General features: G+C 39.8%; 1 protein-coding gene across 10 annotated transcripts in view; it reads left to right on the plus strand.

Moving 5' to 3' along the window:
• The window catches only part of C1H8orf34 (chromosome 1 C8orf34 homolog), a 488,137-nt gene that overhangs the window by 289,769 nt on the left and 179,239 nt on the right, over positions 1 to 19,129 (plus strand). For 5 of the 10 annotated variants that reach the window (XM_021165867.2, XM_021165882.2, XM_029481766.1 and 2 more), the window contains one exon: positions 6,441 to 6,576. In XM_021165867.2, coding sequence (XP_021021526.1) covers positions 6,441 to 6,576 — 136 coding nt within the window. Of the gene's footprint in view, positions 1 to 6,440; positions 6,577 to 14,203; positions 14,368 to 19,129 lie in introns of those variants that run through there. The other 5 variants (XM_021165875.2, XM_021165890.2, XM_029481774.1 and 2 more) reach the window with 4 other exon arrangements.

The following is a 19,129-nucleotide window of genomic DNA, read 5'->3' on the forward strand; positions in this document are numbered from 1 at the left end:
GAGAGAGAGAGAGAGAGAGAGAGAGAGAGAGAGAGAGAGAGAGAGAGAGAATGAATACAGGAACTCGGAGATCACATGGGTGTCCTTGGGAGACCTGCCAGTATTAGAGCTGGTAAAGTGAAGAGTGCCTCAAAAGGATGCGGGAAGGTAAAATGTCTTTTTTGAGAGTCTTAGAGATGTCTTCAGGAAGGAATGAAGCCCTTCATGTCATATTCACTTAGGAGTTAAGCCTGCTTTATTGCCAATTCAACATAATATATTTTTATATGAGAAGAACAAGAACTCTATATCACCACCCTTCATAGAAAATGTTTTTATTTTGCTTAAATTCTGGAAGGAATCCTTTCTTTTCCTATGCCCTCAAAATCTTCCAGTCTTTCTTTTCTGCCCCAAACCATAGGCAGATTCACAAGAGAAAGTGTATACAAATGCATTCATGTATAGAGGGGTATCCCAAGGAACCCCAATTACCTACTGAGATCAAGACATGTAATTTCCCATTGTTAAGAAGAGGGGATTGTTAAAACAGAAGCAACTTTGAAAGGTAGTAAATGATTATCAAGGGAGTCAAATGGACTCAAAGAGAAGGTAATGAATGCTTGAAGACAAAGTTCCTGTGGCTCTTGAGGTAAGGATATATATGGCAGGACTGAGCGACTTCATGCAGACCTCTAAGAAGAGAAAAATCCTCACTTCAATATGGTAGAGTGGAATTGATCATGAAGCATCGCTAACATTTTAAGTTTTCCCACCCTCACATAAAATTATTCCCCTTCCTCTGTAAGCCAAGTTTGGTATAAGATGACTGCCTCTTTTGCTAATTTCTATCTTGCTTCAGGTTAATAAGGATTAAGGTTAAATGGAGAGACAACATGACAGAAAAGGTGTATGGCTTAAAATTTTGCTTTTCTATTAGCTTTGTGAATTCCTATGTTAATAATTGGGTCTTGTTTTTGGTGTCTCCTACAGTGGAGGAGGGTTGCTTTCTATGGAGGCTTAGGTCCTATTAATTCCGAGAGGCAGGTTACAAGTTGAAACCCTGCCAACCCTCCCAGATGGAAGCATGAGAATGATTAATGCAGAAAGCATATTTAGAACCAGTAAAAATATTTACCGATGCCATAGATAGCACAATGAAATCAGGCTGTTTGTGAGGTATTTTCAGATGGTAGGGGCTTAGACTCTAGAATTGAGTCCAAAGTGAATACAGTGCTTCCCACTTGGAAAGCTTTCTCTATTTTGGTTGAGTTTCTATCTATAAAGCAAACATGGAGTTGACTGACAAGGGAGAAACAGAAATGAAAGGAAATGGGTTACAAATATAGTCCAATGCCTCAAAGAAATTATGAAGTGTATTTTCTGGCTATAGAGAAACAAGGAAAGGAAGAAGCATGGCTGAGTTTAGAAAGGAGTACTGGTGTATGTTGGAGTATGTTTGACAATGTATGACATTGTCAAACTCACCACGTGAGGATGGAGATCCTGCAGATAGTTAAAATAGATGTTTGCGCAGACAAATAAAAACAGATAGAAACGGAGCTGGGGACCACAGGAACTATTTGTAGAGTGGCTTCATTAATGATTCCGTAGTCTTGAACTATCCAGTATGGAACATTTGGGTTTTTTGTTTTTTGTTTTGTTGTGTTTTGTTGTGTTTTCTTTTGTTTTGTTTTTTGACAGTTACAATAGGTATATTTTAGGGTTGCTTCTATGTGGGACACCAAGAGGATTTGTTACCTATACCTGCTTTGGGCCAAACAGGAACTTGAGGTTTCACATATATGACCTTGCCTGATTGGCTTTGAATTAGAAACAAAGAGAAAAACACAGCAAAGAGAAAATCACAGCGGTTGGAAGTTATCAGCTAGACTTTGATCATTTGATCAGAGTTTAGGCTGAATGGTGCAGAGGAGAAAAAGTCAATGTGGGGTAGTTGGCAACTTGGCTTAGGGAGGAGGCACATTTTCTATAGGACCAAAGTCAAGAAGTCAGTCTCCAGGAGGAGGAGATAGGAGTTTTAAATTCTAGTTCCAATCCCAAAACAGGATGTTTTGGTCTTTGAGTGAATTTTATTTTCATGAAGTAGCAGAAATTGAGATATAGTTCAGGGTTGACAGAGAGGTGTTATAGTAATTATTTGATCTCAAATTGGGGTTTTTACCCTACCACACAACCATAAAATGGCACACAACTTTTATATTTAAAATAAGCTTTAATAAGCACTAGAGCTTGGCAGATATCTACCCTCTAAGCTACGAGACACTACTTCCCTATCTATAACTCCAAATTATAACTTGCTATGTTCCATCTGTGATGTTCTTAACGCCAATTGGAGAGCATTCATGGCCATGTAGTCATAATTCACTTAATCCCTGGTGTCTCTCCTTTCTCCATCTTCTTCTTTTTCCTCCTTGTCATGGTCTCCTCAGACCCCAAGTCCAGGAACTCCCCCCCCCAAAAAAAAACCCACTTATCTCTTTTCTGCCCAGCTATAGACATCTTTATTCACTAATCAGGGATAATTTGGCAAAGTAACATATCCTCACTTGGGTACTTGCAAATTCTCATCTCTGGGGGCAATTAGGCCTTTTGGGCCAATATTTAGCATTATAAAGCTAAAAACTAAACCTCAACAGAAAGGGACAGTTATAGAGACAGAGGTATGATTTCTTACCGTTTGCTACAGATTTTAGAATCAAAGGCATCATTTTGGGCCATTGACTGCCATTGAAAGACCCCTGGAGGGCAGACCCTCACTCAAGCCTCGGGACAGCCGCGTACCCAAGAAGACACTGAGACCGAACTTAAGATGTAGAGAGTAAGATTTAATAAAGCAACAACAAGAAAGCACATAAAAAGCACATAAACCAGAGCTCTGGGGTCGAAACTCATACACCAGGCATGGTGTAGAGGAGAATCGACGACGACCCAAATTTTTCACAGGCTTATATAGGAAAAAGCCAAGTGGAGGAGTGGGGCAGGGAAAAGTACAAGTTTGCTTAACTGAGGGGTTTTGCCAAGGGTTTTACGTAACCAAGGGGTCGTGTCCTATATTTTGGCAATGTACCCGATCTATTGGAACATTCCGGGGTTGTTCCAGGAGGCCCTTATCTCAAAAATGTTCTTGGAACAGTCCTCAGTTAGGAGGGGTAGGACTCTGGGGTGAAGAGTTCAGGTCTTCAGTAATTTTCCTCCTTCACCATAATCCATTACATTGAGGCCAAGGAGCACTACCAAGAAAAACTCATTATTTATGTTTAATATAAAACACCTAAAGTGAGTGGGATTGAGTAGTACTCTCAAGTAGGTCTGAAAAAGTTAAAAAAAAAAAAAAAAGAAAAAGAAAAAGAAAGAAACAAAAACCCTTGTGAATCCCACATTGTTTTTTTGGGGGGTGGGGTGGGGTGGGGGGGAGTATGGTCAAATCTACAGTGCTGAGCGTAGCTGACTTTTTTCCTTTTTAAGATTCATTAAGTCTCAGCAAACCCAAGACCTGATGTAGCACTGGGGTTTTTGGTTTATCTGCACTGAGATAGGCTAGATCTCTGGTAAACCTGACTCACCAAAGGACAAGACACCTGGGGGAGAATTTCAAAAGGTATTGGTATGGAGGAAAAAAAATGTCTCATAATGGAGAAGGGCAGGAGCCCACATATGACTGAAAGTCCTTGTGAAGACGTGAAGGGCAGAAATGTGTTCCAGAGGCAAAAAACACAGTGAGACTTACCTCTCAATATTTTATTCCAACCAAAATTAGATAGTAGAGAGATGAATGGGTTTGAGAGAGATGCAAAGATGTATCATCCTTCTTAGACAAAAGTTTATTAACTTTGCTGAATACAGTGATACTGAACACTGAATGGAGAACTATAGGCCTGAGAGACAAACACAAAAGAGATCCCCTTTCAAGGTTTCTTTTCAGGAAGTTAGAGAGGAAGTAGTTCCTACATTGCAGGGAATCAGGGTGTGTAAATAAGTGATCTTTGAGATGGGCCACATGTGATTCAGACTCTGTGATAGCCATCACAGAGATACTGGATAGAGAATTGAGACTGGTTGTAAGCTGACCACAGTCAAGTTGCCATGGCTCCTGGGAGAAAGTGTGTTTTGGGTTTGTTTCGAGCAATGTTTGAAGTCTTCCTGTGTGAGAAGCAAACATCAAAGGTTAGTAGCCCACCAATGGCCAACATTCCATAAATCTTCTCACCTTGTAAAGTTTTATGTGAAGGAATTTAAATCTTTAATCTGTCTCACCTGGTAAAACTTGTGAACTCCAAGAGATGCTCACCAACATTCTGGCTTGGAACAACTGTTCTCTTCTCCTTCTACCCTGCTTTCCTGTATTTAACTGGTTCTTTAAAAATTAGCCATCTGGGAATGATGGGTTGGTCAGTCCCCAAATGAAGGGAAAAAGCAGCCTTTGCCACCAGTGTTAGAAAACAAAAAACAAAAAACAAAAAACAAAAAAACAAAAAACAAAGTGAACTTCGTACTCTGATGTGCTTGCTAGCCCAGTTTACCTTTTTTGCAAAAGAATTTTCCTTGTCTGGTTAATTTCACTTTGTTTGTGTTTGTTTGTTGGAGATTGTGTTTGCAATGCCTGGTTAGGAGCTAATGGGCTCTGGTGGTCCCTTGTATTTAACTTCATCACTTGGCTGAACACTCTACAGGTACTTATTCTTTATACTTGTACCAGTTGCAAGTATTAACCATAGAGAGAGGAGAGAGAGAGACAGACAGAGAGACAGAGAGACAGAGACAGAGACAGACAGACACAGAGACAGACAGAGACTGACAGACAGAGGCAGAGCTACACTAATCTCAGGGTCTAAAGTTGTGTATTCACAAGGCATTTTGATGCTATGTCCCTTTTAAACTTGGATTAATTTGTTAAACTGCTTGTAAAATATTCTTTTCAACAGTATAGCTTCAAAAGCTACAGAATCAATTGTGTTGCTACCAAGACACTTCCACATGTTTGTTGTAAGTGAAAGTGCACCAAGACCACTGAGTTAGACCACTCAGTAGAAACAAAAATATATTGGTTATCAAACTGTCAAAGCTATCTCTCATGTTGGGAGTTGGGTGAGGAGGAAAATGGCAGAAGAAAAAGAGTGGATCTTTGAGCAGATCCAGGTTGCTTGGAATGACTGAGAACCAGGAAACTAGTTGCCCTTGCCAAGTTAGTTGACCTTTGGTAGGGAGGTATTAGGAGAGATTCTCAGAGGATTAAGTACAGTTTCTTACCTTATCCCCTTACAAGATTTTCTTCCCTGATAAACAGACCTCTACTCCCTGACCCCAGGCAATAATTGGGAATGCTGAACTTGGGCTTCTATTTACCCTGTCAGAGTCCATTCTGTTAAGGACATGGTCATAAATACAGCCATTTTGGGCATCTACTTTAGGTGTAATGTGTTGCTTGCTGATGCCTATACTTAAATCTAAAGTGTGTATCACTTTTTCAAAAACTCAAAGTGGTCTGGTGGTGGTGGTACTTGCCTTTATTCCCAGCAGGAGAGATAGTGAACTGGAGGCCAGCCTGGCAAACAGAGTGAGTTCCAGGACAGCCAGGGCTACACAGAGAAACTCATGTAAGACTCTGACGAGCCTTAGCTACCAGGACCGCTTCTAGTTAATCACTTGGAGGTGGAGATCGATGCAAAAGCAAGAGGAGTTTATTGTTCCAGCATGCTGGGGTTATCTTGCACCCAAACAAGAGGTCATGACCTAGGGCAGCCTGTTCAGCCAATTTTTATAGTTTTCAAGGGTGGAATAGAGCAACAGCCACTAGACACAATGTGATTGGAAAAACAGTGTGACTTTTAAACTGATTGGTCCTTAGAGAATGAGGTAGCAAAAGCTTCCCTTATCTTTGGGAGGGGAGGGGTTGGGGAGGGAGATAATGGTTGTCCCCCCCTGAGGTTTTCCTGAGGAATGTAATCAGCCTCTCCCTTCTGGAGGGGAGGGGTACCTTGGTGCTCCATGACCTCTCTCTTCCAGGAGGGGATGGGGTCTTCATGTTCTGGGGCCCAGTGGAATTTTCCAAAGTCTCTGAGCTGACCTCAGAAGAGGAAGAGGAGGAGGAGGAGGAGGAGGAGGAGAAAATAAACCTAATGTTGCTTCACACTGACTGATCCTAATTCTTAGGTATAAGCAAAATCTGGCTTTATCTGAGTGGACAAGCCCCTCAAACTGTAGGTGGATGTGTGAGGTTGTATAGTTGTAGATGACCCAAGTACACCAGAGAAAATTGGAAAATATAATTTACACATGAGGTTTGGTTGTTTTTTGTTGTTATTGTTGGTTGGTTGGTTTTGTGAAAGAATACAAAAAAGTGGTTTACTTCACAAATTACTGATAGGTAGGTACATTAAATATTGTTCGTTGTTGAATTCAACAGGAGTTAATTCTCTCTGTCACTGTTTGTGTTGTTGCAGAAAATCTGGATGACTTAAGGATGGAGGGTGTAACCTCTCTGGTACTTTCGGGGAGCAAATTTAACCAAGGTCGTCCTACTCACCCTGCCGAGCCACAGGCCAAAGTCACACTGAACATCTGTTCAAGGTGTGCCAGGTAAAACTTATACTTGTTGTGTGGTATAGCTAAGATTTTGATGCAAAGAGGGTACTGTGGGAAGAAGATGGTTTTCCTAATTACTTTTGTTCTGACATGGGCCATTTATCTTTGTAGGCAAGGCAACTTTGACCAACAATGAATCAAAAAGTTTAGATTGTCTACTCAGCTTGAGATTGTATTGTGTCCTTTAGCCTCTGCGGTTTCTTCCCTGCCTGCTCTTCATTTCTTTTTTACAGAGAAGGTTCAGCAAGCTCTGAACATTCAGAACCACCTTTAAAACACTTTTCTAAAAGGAGCTTTGCTCAGGTATAGTTCAAATTCTGGTATGATTGGCTTTTTAGCCTGGCCTCATCCTGTTCACCTCCTGGTAAGAATTTAATCAGCTTGAGGCTTCCCAGTTTTGGCAGCTGGAAGCAATCTTTGCCAACACTGCATGTGGCCCAAAAAGCAGCTTGGTTACTGCCAAGTCAGTTCTGGGCTATAGGCAACTCACCAAATACCACCAATTCATTCTTTTGTATGAACTAAATCTCATTTGCAAAGGGCTTTTAAGTCTGTTTAAATGCTAAAACAAGCCTCCTAACCCTATGTAAATGGCTCAGATTAGCAAAGACAATGTAGTAGCTGGCCAATTTTTCCTCTCCTTTCTGTCTGTCTGGTCTATTATGCTCTGTGAGAGGGGATTTGTTGCTTGGAAATAAGGAATGAGTGAGGGTAGGAAAATCAAATCCGATTCTTGTAGCTTTTCCTCTTTGCTTTTTACTCCTTTGGAAATTTTATTTTAATTGTTGCTGGCTTAGAAAAAAATAAAGAAAAACCTTCAGAAAATCAGGCGAAGTTGTTTGAAGACAAGCAAAAGAGCAAAGTACAAACAGTGAAAACATATTTTTATTAGCACTCTGAAGAAAGCAATTAATTTTTATATAATGACCTTTCTCCCATTGTAGGTCATCTATGGAAGAGGTCTCTTGGAATTTTAAACTTTGTAGTAATTTTATATAAGGAGAGTTTGATTAGATTGAGTTGATGCTTGGCTTTTCCTTACAATTATAGGCCTGTTGGGTACACTTAGAGAGGAATACCTGTCCAAATATCTTGCTAAACTATTAAAGATTAAGCTGAAAAAACACCAAGCACACACTTAGCTCTTTATCATTCCACTTTCAAAATGATAGAGTTGGATTGTAATCACAAACAATCTGTATTTAAAGTGAATCTGTAACTGAATTTATTCAAGAAACACTCAACCAAGTAATGTCTGGTTGTTGATGTGTCAGGAATTGAATGCAGATGGAAGTAATTACAAGACCAGAATCAATACAAGCATTTTAATAAAGGATATGTGCTGTATGAGAGACAGGAACATAGAGAGTGAATTCTCAGAGAAAACTGCCCCCTGAGAAGAAATGGAAGGCCTATTATAACAGTTAAGAACTTATTCAGTCTTAGCTCAGGACTCTTTTGTGTGGGGTCTTGTGGGAAAGTGAGAAGCAGACACCTCACTATCTTCTTAGATAGTAAATTTCTCCATTCAGGACTCAGCTGCATGCATAAATAGGGGCTAGGACCTAAATGTTTGTATATGGCACTTGGAAGGAGAAAAGGAGGACAAAAGAAAAGTCCTTGAGACAGATAGTCTTGCCTCAGGTGAGCATAATTCGGGGTAGGGTGTACTAGTATCCAAAACATTCCTTGTCCTCTAAAGCCATCTTGGGGCAATGGCTTCTGGATTCTTCATCTCCCAAAGTAACAGAATACATTTCACAGACAAGGTAGGTGAGTTTCAGAAAAAATGTATTGTATGTGAGAGCATAAAAGAAAAGGGGCAAGCAGAATTCAGGCACAATGGGGTAGGTTCTGAGAAAGAACTGCCATTGTTGGAAGCTGAAGTTTCTTAGGAAGAAACCCCAACAAGGATGAGGTTTCCTTCTTATCAGAAGCAGGTGCTACTCATAGAGGGAGAAGTACACATGTCAAGCACCCACAGACAGGAAGTTCAATTGCTTTTTATGCTATTGTAGGTGGTATCATTCCCCTATTGGCTAGGGACCCACCTCTTAGTCTTTTGCAATTGGCTAGTCTTAAAAGACTCAGTACCAAAAACAATGAGAAAATAAGACACTTAAAACCTGAGATTTCTGGAAGAACTTAATGAAAATAAGTTTTATAAGTCAGAGGAATTAAAACATTTGCAAAAAGGGCTTACAAGGTTGGGGAGATCAAAAGATTTAAACTTCTTATTCTAAAAGAATGATTTACAATGTTTGACATAAAAGACAAATATTTAATTTGTGTTTTCTACCACTAAAGATTATATCTAGGAGTTAATAAGGTTTTACTAGCTTGAGATGTGCAGAGATGACCTGGTCCGTCCAGTTGTTCCACCAAGAACGTCTTCATTATTTCTCTACCATGGTGTCTGATCTGAACTGGAGTTCTGGGCACACTCTCATGGGCTAGGAAAATATCTGATCATATACAGCTCCCAGGCTGTTGTACTCATTTGTTCCTATGTAAAAAGAGAATAAAGACTAAAGACAAGAAATCAGAACATGAAGCAGTTCCCCTAGACAGTTTTAGTATTTCTGTTCTCTAGGCCAGGACAGAGCTGCTCATAGAAGTGACATTTTCACTGTCTAGCCAACACAGAGCTGGTTGTCAAGGATGAGAAGCAGACTGGCTCCAGCTGGAGTTCTCATCCCACACTCCCCAACCAGCCTCTTTCTTCTGTTCCCAGAAGTAACACAAACTACTGGTTCAGTTTCCAAGCAGTCAGGGTCCAATTGCTAAAGACTGGGATATTTCTGTCTTTTGTGTGTCTCATATTTTTGTGTGTAGTTATGTTTTTGTACCCACATTATCCATTATATAATCATATAAGGACATCACACATCTTAACTTGTATTTTTCAGGAAATTCTGAGTTAATATTACTGTCCCAGCTTCATAGATAAGGACAGTGAGGGACAAGTTGATTAAATAACTTCATAAAATAGTATTGGCCACTGAGAAAAGCAGTCAATTTTAGGTACAGACTCCTCTGTTGCTGAAGTTTTGTAGTGTTCTTTCTTTTTTTAGCTAAAACTTTGTAACATCCAGAAGCATTTTTCTTTTTTTCTTTCTTCCTTTCTTTTAAATTTTATTGAAAATAGATTTTGTTCCCTTCACATAAAACATCCCAATTACAGTTTCTTTTCACTCCTTCACGTTCCTCCTCTCACCTCTGACCTGGATTCACTCCCTTTCCCTCTCTCATCAGAAGAGACCAGGCTTCTAAGGGATAATAACAAAATACAGCAAACAAACTAACAAACAAAAAAGATAAAGATAAAACAAAAACTAACAGATCAGAATTTAGCATAACACACAGAAAGAAAAGAGCCCAAGAGAAAGCACAAGAAACAGAAACTTACTTGTTCACACACTCAGGCATCCCATAAATTCACCAAACTGGAAGCTATAATATATACACAGAGGACCTGGTTCAGACCCCTGTAGTACCCATGCTTATTACTTCAGTCTTTGTGAGTTCATATGAGCTTTTCTCAGTTAATTTAGAGGGCCTTTGTTCTCCTGCTGTTCTCCATCCCTTGGGTTCTTATATTCTTTCTGCCTTCTCTTCCATGGGGGTTCCCAGAGTCCTGAGGGAAGGGATTTGATGGAGACATTCCATTTAAGGCTGTGTGCTCCAAAGTCTCTCATTCTTTGCATAATGTCTGGCTGTGCATCTCTGTATTTGCTCCCACATGCTGTAGGAAGAGGCTTCTTTGATGATGGTTGAACAAGGAATTGATCTATAAGTATAGCAGAATGTAGAATATAACAAGGAGTCATTCTATTTTATTTAGAACAGTAGCATTTGGTTTTTATCCTAGGCCTCTGGGCTATATTGTGTCACCTTTGCCTAGCAGGTAGGACACCATTGTGAATCAAATGGTTTGCAGCTGGTTTGGCATTTATGTTTCTCTTGGTAGACTGCCAAGTACCTTCCTGAATCAAAGGCACCAGGACTTAGGAGTAAAAGCTCTGTGTAAGTATTGGGCTGATTTCTCCATGTTCAATGAGTTCTGTAGGCATTATCTTTAGCAGTGGAAACTTGTAGATTTGTGGGGAGCATAGACTATAATCCTGGGAATAGCCTGGGTTGTTTGGGGATTCCATGGGGCCTCTTTTAGCCAACAAGTTAATTAGATGTAACCGATTCCTAGTACTAAAAATGTCATTTGGTGAATAGAGCTGTCCAACTGGGGCTCTGTCTGTCCCTTTATTTGGTGATTTTATTTATGTATGTATATATGTATATACATACACATGTATGTTCAATATACGTATATATTTTGAGAAAGTTCTATTAAGTTTCTATACTATCCCTCAAACATCCCTTAATTTTACTTTTCTCTTTCCTTCCTTATTCCCCTTTCTTTCTTGCCTCTGTCCTTCTATTTCAAACCTGCTCATACAACTGTAACTAACAATTCCATTTCCCTCTCCTAACTCTATCTCCTTAGTCCCTTACCCTATGCCTGTTCTCTGTGGTTCTATGGATTGTAACTTGGTTAACATTGACTTAACAGCCAAGATTCACATGTAAGCCAAAACATACCATATTTGTCTTCCTGGGTCTTGGCTACTTCAATCAGAGTGATTTTTTCCCCATAGCTCCAGGCCTTTACCTGAAAATATAAGTTTTTATTTTTACTTTTTAAATACCCAAGTAATACACCATTGTGAAAATGTACTACATTTTCTTTATTCAGTCTTCTATTGAGGGACATCCACATTGTCACTTTCTGGTTGCTATGAGTAGAACAGAACAAGACATAGAGAAGAAGAAGAAGAAGAAGAAGAAGAAGAAGAAGAAGAAGAAGAAGAAGAAGAAGAAGAAGAAGAAGAAGAAGAAGAAAGAAAGAGAGAGAGAGAGAGACAGAGAGAGACAGAGAGAGACAGAGAGAGACAGAGAGAGAGACCCAGAATGTCAAGGTAAACAGATTTAGGTTTTGTCTAGCACATAGAAGGGAGACAGGACAAGAAGAGGAAAAATTATGCTTTCTGTTAGTAGTAAATATTTCTGAGCAACTGGATTTGGGAGAAGCTTTTACACTATATATATGCCCATACCTTATTGAAGAGATAATTACCCTCCTGTCTTTTTATTATATCTTCATTCTATCCTGTTTTCTGAAGTTTCTTGAATAAACAACGTTGCTGTAAAGTGCTTTTCTGACCCAGTAATTGATAGATCCATTTGGATGACTGTTCAGTGAAGAGTCAATAGAATGTATTTGTAATCTTATAATCTTTGGAACAGTTTAGAATACTAAGTCTCTATTGAGGACTTGAGTTATTTCTCAGATCCATCTTTTTAAAACCAAAATAATAAGGAACAGAATACATGAGATCAAGGAAAAATGTATAATTTATCTGTGGTAGTTTGAATGTAGTTGTCCCCCATAGGCCAATTACATAGGCCATTACATAGGGAGTGGCACTATGAGGTGGTGTAGTCTTGCTGGAGGAAGTATGTCCTGTGGGTACAGGCTTTGGGGTCTTCAAAGCTCAAGTTATACACAGTGTGGACACAGTCTCCTGCTAGCTGCTTGTGGATCAAGATGTAGCCCTCTCAGCTCCATATCCAGCACCATTTGGCCTAAATGTTGCCATGCTTCTCACTATGACAATAAAGGACTGAACCCATAAAACTGAAAGCCGGCCGGGCTTTGGTGGCACACGCCTTTAATCCCAGCACTCGGGAGGCAGAGGCAGGCGGATTTCTGAGTTCGAGGCCAGTCTGGTCTACAAAGTGAGTTCCAGGACAGCCAGGGCTACACAGAGAAACCTTGTCTTGAAAAACCAAAAAAAAAAAAAAAAAAAAAAAAAAAAAAAACTGAAAGCCAAAGGCCCCCAAAAAAGAAAAAAAAAAAAAAAAAAAAAAAAAAAAAAAAAAAACTGAAAGCCAGCCCCAATTAAAATCTTTATAAGAGTTGCTGTTGTCATGGTGTTTATTCACAGCAATGGAAACCCTAACTAAGACAGTCTCTATAAAACCTCCTCCTGATCAATGAGCTTCAGCAAAGCCCTTGTACTCCACCTTTCCTCCTTTCGTGTGGAATTGTGTCCTAATGTTGGGGTAATTGTGATGCTTTTAGCCTCCTCCGTGGTGTTAGAGATTCCCAGGCAATTGTGATACCCACCTCCCCCGCACTCTGAAATTAGTATGTAACTAGGGACACAGGAGTGAGAAACAGGACTGATTTCAAGCAGTCTATCTTCCATTACCTTCAAGTCAGCTAATGTTTAACTACCTAAGAGATAAGCCTCCTCCTCCTCTTCCTCCTTNTCCTCTACTTTCTCTTTCTCCTCCTCCTCTGCAGTGCTAGTGTCCAAACCCAAGGCCTTGCATTTAGTGTGCTATGCCAGGAATATCTTCTAATATGGCATTAACCCCATACATAGGGGCTATAACCTCATGATATAACTACGTCCCTGAATTCCTATATTCTCATACCTTCATATAGCTTCATGTAGGGTTTAGGTATCAACATAACCTTCACTTGCATGAAAACATTTGAACACATCCTACTCAGTTACCAAGATTATATAAAACTATGTTCTCTCAAAAATCAATACAACTAATAACATTGGGCCTCTATTCATAATAACAAGAGGTCCTCTTGATTCTCAAGGTCCATAGTCATACTGCAGAGTGCCTTTGTTTACTGAGCCAGCCTCACTCCTTCATAACATTTGGTTTATAGAAATGCTGTGTGCAATAAGGAAGATAAGTTTCCCTTTGTCATTTGAGTATTTGATCATTTAGTATATGAATTAGTCAACAGGCTACTCATGGCCAGAGGGAGGACAGGTACACATGCATTAATGTGCACAGAGAAATCACAGAAATGAAAATGAAAGAGCCCGAATTCCAGTAAGACTGGGAAGCTTCCCTACCATCTTCATCAGGGAGGAAACAGGAGAGATGCAAGTAACTTGAGAGAGAAGCAGCCTTTTGGAAAGAGGAATCACAGAAAGTGTGACAGTCCTGTGTATGCTTTCCTCTGGTGGGCTCCCACAAATATTCTAGTATGCTTTGCTATAGGATAAATAGAAATCACCCTCCCTAGTTGAAGGGAACTGAGATCATTTTGGAGGATCTGTCTGTAAGCAGCTAAGGGAAGATATTTTCTGTATGTGCTCCTTTTCTTGCTTCTGTGACAAAATACTTAACAAAAGCAATGTAAGGAAGGCAAGGTTTATTGTGCTCAGAGCTTGAGTCCATCCTGGCAAAGAAGGCATAACTGGAGCGGTGTGAGGCAGCTGGTCACATTAATCCATAGTCAGGAAGTAAAAGAGACATGAAATCTGGTCTCAGGATTAGTTTTAACTTTAAAGCACTCCTTGCATTTCAGGATTAACAAGCAAAATTACCCTAACCTAGACAATCCCTTATAGACATACCGATGCTTGATGATGATTCAAGATCTTGTCAAGTTGACAATCAGTATTAACTACCATAGGCTGCCATTGCAATTTCTGTTTTTCAAAGCGTTTAAGTCAACAAAATATATGCAAATAACAAATAGTATATAGCATATTTTTTTTGGCTTGTATATCCTGTGCTACTTCAGTTGAAATTACAGGAATGTGCAGTGCCTGGAGGAAGTCCACAGACAGACCCTGGCCAGGACCCTGGAGGAAGGGAGGAGACTGCCAAAAGACCCTAGTCAGGACACTGGAGGAAGGATTCAGGGCAAGAAGAAGACAAGATCCTAAATGCCTCTGGGATGATCAGGTGTGGTGTTTTGTGTTAACTGTCAGCTTGCCTGGCTTTAGAGTCATCATGAACATTAGTTCTATAGATATCTCTATGACAGTGTTTCCAGTAAGGATTAAATGGGAGGGAAAATCCACCCTGAATGTAGATAGCACTGGGCTTAGTCTTGAAGCCAGGAAGGAATCAAAGAGCTGAGGCCATGCAGCATGAACGTTCTTTTGCACTGCTTCCTTTTGACATGAGATGAGTAACCCCCTTGTGTAGATTCTTACTTCCATGCTCAGTGACACAGGGCTAAGAAATCATGAGTTGAGCATTCTGAAACTGTAAGCTAAAATAAATCTTTCCTACTCTAGTTTTGCTGGACATCTATCACAGTGATTTAAAAAAGAATGAAAAAAAAAGTAAATCAGTATAGCAATATAGGCCTCATTTTTTGGCAAAATACAAAGAACCAAGTTGGGTTAGTTACTTCGTGTGGCTATGATAAAATACGTGAATGAAGGCTTATTTGGGGTTTGGGTTTGATGGGGATAATCTTTTTGGCTAGTAGCCACTTATGAGTGCATACATACCATGTGTGTTCTTTTGTGATTGGGTCACCTCACTCAGGATGATACTTTCACGTTCCATCCATTTGCCTGTGAATTTCATGAAATCATTGTTTTTAATAGCTGAGTAGTACTCCATGTGTAAATGTACCACATTTTCTGTATCCATTCCTCTGTTGAGGGGCATCTGGGTTCTTTCCAGCTTCTGGCTATAATAATTAAGACTGCTATGAACATAGAGGAGCATGTGTCCTTGTTATATGTTGGAGCATCTTTTGGGTATCTGCCCAGGAGTGGGATAGCTGGGTCCTCAGTTAGTACTGTATCCAATTTTCTGAGGAACTGCCAAACTGATTTCCAGATTGCAATCCCACCAGCAACAGAGGAGTGTTCCTCTTTCTCCACCTCCTCGCCAGCATCTGCTGTCACCTGAGATTTTGACCTTAGCCATTCTGACTAGTGTGAGGTGCAATCTCATGGAGTTGTTTTGATTTGCATTTCCCCGATGAGATGACTAAGGATGCTGAACATTTCTTTAAGTGCTTCTCAGCCATTTGAATTTCCTCAGTTGAGAATTCTGTTTAGCTCTGTACCCCACTTTTAATAGGGTTCTTTGGTTCTCTGGAGTTTAACTTCTTGAGTTTTTTGTATATATTGGATGTTAGCCCTCTATTGAATGTAGAGTCGGTAAAGATCTTTTCCAAAGAAGCTAGAAATACCCACAATACAATTCACAAACCATATGAAACCCAAGAAGAAAGAAGATGACAACGAAGTGTGAATGCTACAGAGCTATTCAGAAGGGGGAAGAAAAAAATCTTCAGAAATGCAGGGACAAACAGTAGAGCAGAGACTGAAGGAACGGCCATGCAGAGACTGCCCCATCGAGGGATCCATCCCTTCTGCAGACACCAAACTCAGATACTATTGTTGATGCCAAGAAGCACTTACTGATAGGAGCCTTGGATACTTTTCCCCTGAGAGGCTCTGCCAGAGCCTGACCAATATAGATATATGCCGTCAAACATCGGACTGAGGGCAGGGACCACAGGGGAGAAGTTAGGGCAAGGTCTGTAAGAACTGAAGGAGTTTGCAACCCCATAGGAAGAACAATATCAACCAACCAGACCCACCAAAGCTCCCAGGGACTAAACTACCAACCAAAAAGTACACATGGGGGTACCCAAGACTCCAGCTGGATATGTAGCAGAGTTTAGCACATCAGGCAACATTGGGAGGGAAGCCCCTTAGTCCTGTGGAGGCTTGATGATCCAGGGTAGGGGAATGCTAGGGCGCTGAGGCTGGAATAGGTGGGCAGCTTGGGGAGCACCCTCATAGAGGCAGGGGGAAGCAGGGAGAAGGGAATAGGGGGTTTGTGGAGAGGAAACTGGGAAGGAGAATAACATTTGAAATGTAAATAAATAAAATAACCAATAACAAAGTGAAAAAAGAAGTCTATCGCCACCATGGTGGGGAGGTAGGCAGCAGGCAAGTAGAGCAGGATGAGGAACACTTATGTGAGCTGAACTGCAAATACAAATCTGAGAAAGAGCACGGGGGAGATTGAAAGGCTTTCAAGCTCAATGGCGTCCCCCAGCGGTGTACTTCCTCCGGCAAGGCCTCACCTCCTTAATCTACCAAACAGTACCACTTACTAGAGACCAGACATTCAAATGCCTATGGGTATATTTCTCATTCAAACCACCACATAGGCAACTGCTTCTAATCAGATGTACTGAGGAAGTCAGAGATCTAATGTTACCAATTAGACCAGCAGGAAGAAAATGACTTAATTAAAATCAGAGCCAGAGGGGGCTGAGGTGATTGCTCAGTGGTTAGGAGCCCTGGCTGCTTTTCCAAAGGATCTAAGTTCAATTCCCAGGACCCATATGGCTGTTTAAGGTTATAACTCCAGTTTCAGGAGATCTGACACCCCCACACAGACACACATGCAAGCAGAACACCAATGTAAATTAAAAAATTTAATAATAATAATAATAAATAATGTAACAAGATTAATCTCTTTTTAGTCACTTATTTCTAGCAAGGAAGGGAGACATAGGATCCACTTTGATATAAAATTTCAGTAAACCGGACAGATATAAAGGTGATGGATAAGAAAATATAGGAATATTAATGTTAAATGGCATCACTATACCAATAACCTTCAGGACTTACAGCAAAAGTAGATTAGTCAACTTGATTTAAAGTTGGAGAGTAGTATTCTTGTCCTCACACTAGTAGACGGTGGCTAATCATTGAGGAAATATTCACAAATGCTGAGTCCTCCTCTACGAAATGAAGTTCTAGCAATCTGCAGTTAACATACATATTGGGCTGGGTAGGGAACTGATAATGTTATTAATACACTTTTATGAAAAACATCAGAAAGGTCTCTCAGGACAGAATCTAGAAACAATATACATTCCAACAATTCCCGTTCTTGGTGCATAACCAAAGTGATTAAAATTCTTATGCAAAAGACACATCTGCATAGAACCCTTGCCCGGTCAGAAGCTATTGGAAGACCTGCTCAGTAATGAAACTGCTGATAATTCGCTGCCATTGACTGAAGCCTTCAAGGAACTCCCAACCACTGCTCTTACTTTGGGTTTTCAAGACATCTAAAAGGAAATGAGTCATCACATATTAAAAAGCCCCTGCACTGTTACTTGCTTCAAAGTGTTTAAAAGATTAAACACATTTTTTTTTTACAGTTTGTTGATTAGCATGTTTATAATAAATCAAAGGCTTTTTGTTGGTAAATGTTTCCTGTTTGGTTAGAAAATTACAAACAGAAAACAGAAGTGTTTTAGGCCAAAGTTATCATAAGTCAGAACCACTCAGTGCTCTGTTCTCCTATGGTTATTGACATAATCTGTAATTTAAACAAAGAGATGATGACATATGACAACTGAAAGAATGCATAGTTACTAGATGAGTGATATCTAAAATATATAAATATTTCATTCTAGAACATCTCATTGACCCCCTCCTTGAGTTTTTGTTTCAAGGTAACAGCAAAAATGCTTGATGTCAAGATAAGCAGGGAAGTGCTGGTGTGGAGGCACTCATCGATGTTTACAGTGAAGCTTCATTCTACAAAGACCACCCCTAACCTTTTTCTCTCTATCCAATGCCACTCTGAGGAGCTAAATCTCATTTTGTGAACTCATGCCAGGGAGTTCCCTGTGGTAAGATGCCGTTTGCTTTTGATGGTACGGGTGTTTGCATTCCTTCATGCTTAGCGTCATTCATGAACAAAACAATGCTGGAAAGCTGAAAGTCATCTTGAAAGAAATTGGATTACAGAGAACATACAGGAAGCTGGCTCAAAAGGCAGCCTCAGAATTAAGTAGAAGTTTCTTTCCAAGTATTTTGATGATTTAAAGAAAACTTGTCTTCTATGCAACTGAAAGTTCATTATTGTTTATTTTTAGCTCCATGGTATTAAGCGTCTGTGACTAGTGAATTAAATTAATAAAACAGAAATAGATTATTTTGGATCACAGGACTATGAGGAAAGGCTGATGCTAAAACTTGCGTGAATTAACTGCAAACTGTCAATATTAGGAATTACTAGCTGATGGAGTATCTGCATAATTAATGACACACTAGGTTCAGTTCACTTGTATGTACATATTGTCCAGTTGTTTTCATAAGGTTTAATTCACCAAGTTTCCATCAGAGGAAATGGTAAGTTAAACAGGCATGAACCAAAAATGAAAACAATTACTTTCCACTGGCTTAAATGTATGTATGTATGCATTTATTTGTTTGTTTGTTTGCTATTTAATTCATAAAATTGACCTTGACCAAAGGCGTAAAGGATTCAACTATTGGCATGCATACAATGAGAAATTCACTCATATTCAAGTGGCAGCAATATTTAGTTTGAAAATGGTTGCAATCATCCAGAAAACTGAGACACTGTGATAACCTTTAAGAATGAAAATCAACACTCATGACTACCAGGAACCTATTATCAGGAATCAGGCATGCTAACAAATGACAAATATATATTAGTCAGTTTCTATAACAACATAGCTGAGACTTTCATTGTGTTTCGTTGTTGTTGTTGTATTTTAGTAAAGAATAGATAGTTTATTCAGGGCATGGGAAGGTTAGTTGAGAGGGTAGTAGACACAGAGAAAGGGGGGAGAGAGAGAGAGAGAGAGAGAGAGAGAGAGAGAGAGAGAGAGAGAGAGAGAGAGAGAGAGAGAGAGAGA

The sequence above is a fragment of the Mus caroli genome, chromosome 1 (genome assembly GCF_900094665.2).
Source record: "Mus caroli chromosome 1, CAROLI_EIJ_v1.1, whole genome shotgun sequence".
Taxonomy (NCBI): domain Eukaryota; kingdom Metazoa; phylum Chordata; class Mammalia; order Rodentia; family Muridae; genus Mus; species Mus caroli.